The sequence below is a fragment of the Solenopsis invicta genome, chromosome 2 (genome assembly GCF_016802725.1).
Source record: "Solenopsis invicta isolate M01_SB chromosome 2, UNIL_Sinv_3.0, whole genome shotgun sequence".
Classification (NCBI taxonomy): Eukaryota; Metazoa; Arthropoda; class Insecta; order Hymenoptera; family Formicidae; genus Solenopsis; species Solenopsis invicta.
Genome location: NC_052665.1, coordinates 19,425,126 through 19,433,414, shown reverse-complemented (window position 1 = coordinate 19,433,414; position 8,289 = coordinate 19,425,126). Strand labels below are relative to the sequence as shown.

The 8,289-nt window shown below is 29.7% G+C and overlaps 1 protein-coding gene across 3 annotated transcripts; it reads right to left on the bottom strand.

Annotated features, from left to right (window-relative positions):
- Positions 1–548: 548 nt before the first annotated feature.
- Positions 549–7,736, bottom strand: LOC105193840 (pre-piRNA 3'-exonuclease trimmer). Of its 3 annotated transcripts, XM_026135420.2 has the most exons (13): positions 7,512–7,736; positions 7,193–7,427; positions 6,746–7,030; positions 6,459–6,663; positions 6,251–6,352; positions 6,050–6,166; positions 5,863–5,968; positions 5,684–5,783; positions 5,502–5,588; positions 4,637–4,725; positions 2,566–2,664; positions 860–887; positions 549–732 (listed from the first exon to the last, which is right to left on the bottom strand). In XM_026135420.2, the coding sequence occupies exons 1-12, from the start codon at positions 7,637–7,639 to the stop codon at positions 866–868; spliced, it is 1,575 nt and encodes a 524-aa protein (XP_025991205.2). In that variant the 5' UTR covers positions 7,640–7,736; the 3' UTR covers positions 549–732; positions 860–865. The 3 variants fall into 3 exon arrangements, with proteins under 3 accessions (XP_025991205.2, XP_011156770.2, XP_039315707.1); XM_011158468.3 differs by lacking the exon at positions 860–887 and having other exon boundaries at positions 7,512–7,735; XM_039459773.1 differs by lacking the exons at positions 549–732; positions 860–887 and adding an exon at positions 2,292–2,407.
- Positions 7,737–8,289: the final 553 nt, after the last annotated feature.

The following is an 8,289-nucleotide window of genomic DNA, read 5'->3' as shown; positions in this document are numbered from 1 at the left end:
CGTGCGTGTCAACGTCGACGACTTGTGATCGCGACGCGACGGGGATAATTGAATTTTTTCAAAGAGAGACAGAAAGAGAGAAAGAGAGGACGTTTCTTTGGCAAGCGCGAATAAAGTTTCCTCGACTCGAAAACGAGCTTTGAGCTTCGTCTGACTTAGAATTTTCGAGCTCTCGCTGCAGGTCATAATAATAACAACTATTGCAAAGATTCCGCTCCCAAGCTGAATCTTAAATTTAAACAGAATGGCGACAGGCATCGCGGCGAAGCGTAACGTGCTTATTCGTTTCTGCATCTCGGACCTGTACCATCCTGTGTTCCGCTCTCTTAATTCTGCCGACCGACGAACAGCCTTGTTGTTCACATGTAGTTTAAATGGCTTTTTATACGCAGAGTGTTTCAGAAAGCCGCCAATCTTAATTTCGATGATAGAGCAGTTCATCAGCTTGGAGTAGATGTCTTTAGAAATCGTTGCAAATCGAGGATAACAAAAAGACATCGTACAAAGTAGTTACGGAGTCGCTGAAATAATTTGTTTTATTATTATAATATTATTATTAAAAAATGTATCTTATCTTCATTTTACATATTATCTTCATTAAAGTCAACAGTTTCATAAAATTTTTAATAAAAAAAATTGCTAAATTTTAAAGATATTCAGTCTTAAGAACTTCTCTGAAACTTCTGATGCAGCACCCACGCAAAGACTCCGCCAGAAACGACTATACTGCTCCTGTGGTTAAAAAGATCAACCGATTATATTATAACATACACAACATGTAATTATACATGTTAAAAGCAATAAAAAAATCAATATATAAAATTAATGTGAAAGACAAAGTTTAAATATTTGAACTTACACGAATTTATAATCCCGTAATCAAAGCGCTGCTTTTCAAACGATTTAATTTTAATTCATGTATTTTTTCTTTCATAAGAAAATGAAATTCGACAAAAATGTCGGACGAAAGTCTTATTACGAGAGAAACTCGTATTGCCATTAGCGAGTATAAAATTGGGCATTTTACAATCAATCGCGAAAAGAAATCAAGAAAATCATCGACGAGCACCGAAAGCATCAAGTCTATAAATTTAGAGAAGAAACTTCATTACGTAGCACATGAGTGCGAATGCAAACGGGACGGATTAGCTACCTAAATATAACATTTTCATTGCGCTCAGAACGCGCTAATGACGAGTGCGGATTGATCGTACGAAATGGGATAAGCCAGGAGAACGACGAGGAATAAACGCGAGAGTAATGCAACAATCGACCAGATCATTCGTTAGTGCCTTCGCAACAATTGGCAGCGCGAGTCGCGGCTTCTGCATCTACGGCAATGCCGACGCTAATTAGAGACTTCGCAAATGCGGCCCAATTGGGAACCATTAATTTGTTTGACGTAATGCTTATTTGACGTTCAATAGCTTTCCGCTACTAATAGGAATCGGATCGGCCTTAACGCATCACGACCGCCGACCAAAATCGCGATTACGACACCGAGATGTGATCAGTGCGTTAGAACATAGGAGTTCCGGAAACATCGCATTTTATCACAAATAATATTTGATTTCTACATCACACTGAAAAAAGAAGTTTAGTAATAATAATCCAGCTTTGATATAATAAATTCAATTAAATGTTTGATTAAAATACTCAAATATTTAGTCATTATATTAATAGTAATCAAACATAATAATAGTAATTAATCGATTGTACGATTACTAAATATTATTAAATATTGTATATAGATTTACTTAATCACATGTGTGCAGCTATAAACGTTTGCTCAATATTACCAAATTCTTTTTTAATGCAACATTTTCTTTCGCATTGAATATTTTGATGCTTAGACAAGTCTCCAAGTTCGATTTCAAATCACAGAACTATGTATCTAAATTACTAGAATGTTGAATTAATTAATTAGTGATTCCAAAGCTTTCTCGTCTTCTTAAAATACTTTGGCTATATTGATATGGAAGCATGAAAATTCCTCATTGGAAAGAGAGGACTGAACCTATTTATAAAAAATATATTAAACTTTGAAATAAATTTAATTCCTCCTTTTTATATGAAGATTGTATGTACATTGTTAAAAGTACACAGTAAAATTTAATGTGATGAAACAAATTTCAAGTAGGTACATTAAATATATAAAAAAGTTAAATGTTATTAAAAGTACACTAAATTTCATGCACATACTTTTCAGTAATAGATACACTAAATTTAATGTACTAATTAAAAAATACATTGAATTCATGATATTTCATGACATTTTTAACAATATAGAATAAATGTAGAACGAACTTTATTGAATAGATCAAGTTACTTGCAAGTTAAAAACATAATTAGCGCAGGCAATGTCGAATCAAATCTTTTCCAGATATAAATCACCGTAAATCGCCAACTAATAGAAATAAATTCCCATGTTATTTCAAATAAGTCGAACAGGCGTTTATTTGATGTGTCTGGTCTTTCAAAAGGCGATTTTTTAATGGGATTCATGTCAAATTATCATGCTATACTTACGGAATGCTTTAATTAATTATTGATTTTTATACGTACCAAAGAATAAGTTGAACTGAAGGCGAATGCCGTATCGGATTGTATGGGACTACGTATAGCTCCTTGTTTTGCTTGAAGTGTTGCAATATGTCTCGTGCGCTGTAAAATGATTAAGGAAATCGCTTTTGAACATTATGTTACAAATAAGAACGCATCCAACAATCTCGATCGCGCCTTGCACGATGAGATAAACGTAATAACGCGTTAAGCCAATTTCGTGTGACAAAAGTTGCACACGTGTGGCACATCAAGTGTAATAATAGACCGTTAATAATAATGTATACGATGGTGTAGACAGTGGCGATCTTTTAATAAGCGTTGTAAATATATCCACAAAAGTTCGTTGGTAAAAGCGACATAAAAACGGGAACGGTGCCAATGACGGAGAAAATCTTACGCGTACAATATGACGGCATCGAGTCAATTATCCGTTGTACGAATAATCGAAAAAGTTTCATCACAAAATGTATGCATGTCGATGTACTTTAATAGTTTAATATTTTATTTGTCTGATTGGTCGGATTAAATATATCTCATGTTGCTTCAATTGGTTACTGTTATTGTCTTTAAGATCTTTTATATTGATAGTTAAGTAAAATTATCTGAATCAGTAGAACATAATGAGTCGACTAAAAGCAAATGCTGTCCGCGGTTATTTTGTTTATAATAGAATCGCGAGAACGTCCAAATGCTCAATTTGTAAAGCAGACGTGAAGGTATACATAACAATTATCGTACATTGGACACATGGCGTTATCAATACAACAACAGTGTTATGTTACATTATCGGCATTAATATCGATATTATAACGGTATTTGATAACCGTAACAATATATAAATACCTAATGTTTAAACGATTTCGAAATACTTCAAGCGATCTCAACGCATCCCCCATAAAACCAGTGGATTGTAATAGATTCACTGGATTAGCGATATATTCGACGTTTGTGTTTTCAAACTATCTAAATTAGATAAACGCGCGCAGTCGATCGATCGATCGTACCAACTAGACCGGAAAAATAAATTCTTTGACCGAATGCGTCTTACGAGTCACCGTTACAAAGAGGTGTAATAATTCGATGTAATATTATGCCAATCAAATAAATGGCTCCAGCAAAATTAGATAAACATTTTGAAAATAATGATACAGTTAAAATTCAGTGTATTTACATTAAAACTATTGAGTTAACTTTATGTTCACTGTATTTTCTTCTTATTCTATTTTGTATTAGACTCTTAATAATTTATTTTAATAGAAATAAAATTATCATTCCCTAAGAAATATTAAAATAAAAAAAATTTAGTCAATTCATAAATTAAATAAGTAACTTAAAATTTTTTTATTTTAATATTTCATAAAGAGTGATAATTCTATTTAGAAAAATCAATTTAGAAAAATTAGACTATTAATATAAGTATTTTTTATTTTGCGTGCAAATGCAAAGAACAATTAATTTTTTAAATACTAAATTGATTAAATTATAATGTTTTATCATTTATATTTTAAATGCTTAAGTAAGATCACTCTTTAATTCATTTAACATATAAAAAAGAAAAAAACGTGCGAGTTTGTACTGCAATATAATTATTTTTTATGATAGGATATACTAAAATCATTTTGTGCATTGGTGAGTATATGCAGCTACCCTTGAAGAGCATCCAAAATAGTTTCGCTACCTTGCACAAAGTAGCTTCATACTATTATAAATTTCCTACTCTCCTTTGTACAATTATATTTTATATTAATATTTATATCTATGCGATATATGAAACAATAAAACTCATAACAAAACAATTCTGGCTTCTATCAGAAGATTTAATTTCTTATGTTTTCTCATACCACACAGTATTATCATATTTTTATATATATTTCGAAATCGGACGCAGTTGGCAGCAATTGCTTTTTCAATATATGCATAAAGTTGCGTCCTATTTATCATACTTTTAAAATGTATAATAATATTTCTTGTTATATTTATATATAATGTATTATATATAAAAAAAATAAAAGCACATAAAAAAAATTTTTAATAAAAAAAAAAGGTTTGATAGAAAGTACGAATTACTAACCTTCTGTGATTTGCTACTGCAACTAAAGCACGCTTCGATGTGTATTGTTTCACGTCAACGGCGCCAAACCTCGACATTTTTTCAGCTATCTAGAGAAATATTTCACAATGCAAATTACAAAATATTCACTTCATACATATGTCGCAATATAACATACAAAATATGTATTTAAGAGACTATTTTCACTTTTAAAAATCGATTATTTTTTGACATTTTGTAATAATTCAAACCTTGAGAGTGACAGCAGATTAAAAACATGAAAAAATTTTATTAACGTATAAACTGTTTATAAAATTATAAACATGGTTTTTTTAAATATTTATAATTATAAACATTTTTAAAAACTGTTGCCACAATAACTGATCTAGTTTTAATCTGATCAACTAAAAACTTTTAGAAGATATTCACAATATGTTTCTTTGTCGTCTGATCTATAATCAAATAAATAATAAATATTTCAACTTTTTGGTTTTTCCAACAAGAACTCATCTAATTTTTTTAAACTTTGCCTTTTTGTAAAAATCAATTGTTTAATTTGGTTGTAGGTCGGAAATTTTATTTACATAGATAGTATTTTTTAATTTATTTTAGATAATATATGTATTTTGAATCATAGCAACAATGAGCTGGCTATTTTTCTGACATACAGATTTGCAAATAATTGTCAAAAATATCTCTCAATATTTAAAAAAAAATTGTAAAGAACATCACAAAATATTGAAAAATAAGTGTATCAAATTTCAAGTTTATAACTTTTATACTTCACAAAAAATTCTTAAAAAATATACCAAAATGATATTAAAAGCGAGAATACCCAGATTTTAATGTTTTAACTCTACTATTACATGCTACAATTATATAATACCTGTGAGGCTGTAATCGATTGCGATGCTAACGTTTTTACATAAAGCCACTTTGGTCGAGTCGATATAGGTTCAGGTGCATCAAGTCTCTAGGAAATTCATATTTTCTTTATAAAAAATAGTACATAGTCGATTATTCTCCTTATAAAATATTTATAATTCAAACACTTTACATTTTTCTTACCAAATGTGATGTATTACCGCGTATGATATTTAAACAGTTTGCAAAGCCTTTTACGCCATTCATTAATTCTGTATGAGTAAAGTGCTTTGAACTTATACTTCTAAAACCACATAAGAATACATTATTTATTAATAACTCAGATAAATTATTAATTTTTAATTGTACAACATATAACTTACTGTTCATAACGTTTTGAAACAAATAGATGAGCTAGTCTAATAAATATGTAACCGGAAAAATAAGCATCCCATCCTGCGGTATGATATTTCTTAGAAACAGCAATATCTATAAAAATTGGAGAATACTATACATCATTAATAATAAAATTCTATAGAATCAAGAAATATAAGAAAAAAAACTGTCTACCATCTAATTTATTTGAATTTGCGAGTTCAACAACAGGAGAGCCTAATGGTATACGTTTTCCCTGATTAGTTGTAAAATGAGTAACTAACTCACTTAATACATTACTTTTCCATTTTTCTAAAAAAAAAAAGAATGTGTTTAATACCTTCTTAATACGTTCCTCACACAAACTATAATGATAAATAAATATTAAATAATTACCTTCTGTTTGAAGAATTTCTCTCAATTCAAAGCTCAAAAATTTTGTGTCGTAAATTATTGGAAATAGTTGATGTATGTTATTCTTGAAATTAATATACGTTCCTACAAAATACATTATGCATAATTAATTGTCATCTCAACCATGTATATCATGAAAAACAATGAAATTCAACAAATAAATTTGCTGTTATTACATAATTATACCTACGTGGTAATGGTTTATAAAACTGTTGATGCATGAACATAAAATCTAAAAGAGGATTATGTGCAATTATAGGTTTTTTCAGAGTAACTAAGAGCTTGAATACTTTTGAAAATCCAATATATGACTCGAGCAACACGTTTTCTAATATAGAGCCTTCTTCTTGTTCCAACATTCTTCTCGACTCTGGTGGCACTTTAATCACAGTTATCTAAAAAATAAGTTACACAGCTCAAAACTTTGAAAGATTTGTGATCTTTTCTTTATCGCCTAAAAAGCAAATATAATTATACCATGTTATTCCCTGAGAAAGTCCAAATATTTGAGAAACGTTTTCTTAATGTTTTTTGCATAAAATACTGCATAGTTGGAGTACAGGATTCAATTTTAAATGAATCTGTTTCATCACTAGCTGTCTTCAACCATTCCAATATTTGAGTGGCTGTATCTTTAAAATCCTCTTCCTCTTTGTAAGATATAGATTGCTCCACATTGTCGAGCAACGTATTCTTTTGTATTTGTTGCTGTAAGAATTCTTCGTCAACTTCATCAAGGTACGAAATACCTTGATAAGCAAGCTAAAAATTTTTCATGTACATAAAATACTGTATTCCTACCAAATAAAATGTAGACAAAATTTAAGATCTTAATTTATATTATTCAGTAGTGTATATTATTCAGTATGAAAAAAGCTGCAACAGATAATATCTGTAACAGATATGTAAGAAATTCATGTGTACTTTGTTAAAATCAAAGCCATATACGGTCAGGAACTCTAACGCCGGTATGCTCCAAAGAAATTGTCTGGCCTTCGATGGAATAGATCTAGGCAGCAAATAGAAATTGAAAACCTCCGCAGTATACTTGTTCTCATTCTGAATTCGTTGAAACGCCGAAATACCGAATTGAATTATTATGTGTGGCTGAATGTTGATTCTGTTGTTCTCGTAGCGTTCGTGTACGGAGTCGAATAAACTGAAACGGCAAAATGTCAATCGTTATCACCAATATTCGTCGAAACTTTACTCTAATGCGGTCACCGGCAGAGTGCAAACTAACCTATTTTTTACATCATCGCCGTCTATTCCTGTGAATTCTCCATCGATCGCAATAAAATTTGCATTTTTTAACGTCTGCTCCAGGTGCGGATACACCTGGTTAAAATTCTCATTCGTGACTTCAATCATAATAATATATTTTTTTGCACGTATGAGGCAACTTGCTGTAAATACCAATTAACTTTAAAAGACCATCTACTGTACGAAGTACGAAATCCAGTTGTTCGCAGCAGTGTCGCCATCACGTTGTCTCATAGTACACTAATCTGTAATGTTTCTTCTCTTGATGTAATAGAAATGCATATGCATAAGCAATAAAATATCGATTAAATAAAATTCTAATGCTTATATTTTTTTCAATTACTTTTTTGAGGCTTCCAAATTTTAATTTATATTCTCTGCTCCAAATATTAGTTTATATTTATATTTATTACATATTTTTTGCATTAGATATTATTTATTTTTGTTTTATTTACATATATCTTTTTATTAATTAAATTACATGCAACTTTTAAAATAATGTAAATAGATACAGTTTTTATTTGTTTAAATAAAAAATAAGAAGAATTAAGTGCTATTTCTTCTGCTAATCGAAGCAGATGCTTATATTTTCATATCAACTATTAAATATATTTTTCAGTTCGATATTAGACTGCGTGCTGATATAATTTTGATTTATTTTCAAAGTAAGTATATGTCTTTTAATCTGAAGTATTTTTATCTTTAAAGTATTTTAAAAATATTATTTATATTACTAATTATATTCAGAACTAATTATA

Coding starts and splice junctions, on each gene's coding strand:
- LOC105193840 (XM_039459773.1), bottom strand. CDS start 7,639: ATGATTGAAGTCACGAATGAGAATTTTAACCAGGTGTATCCGCACCTG. Junction 6,353..6,458: donor GTTTTATAAACCATTACCAC/GTAGGTATAATT, acceptor TGTATTTTGTAG/GAACGTATATTAATTTCAAG. Junction 5,589..5,683: donor GCGGTAATACATCACATTTG/GTAAGAAAAATG, acceptor TGAATTTCCTAG/AGACTTGATGCACCTGAACC.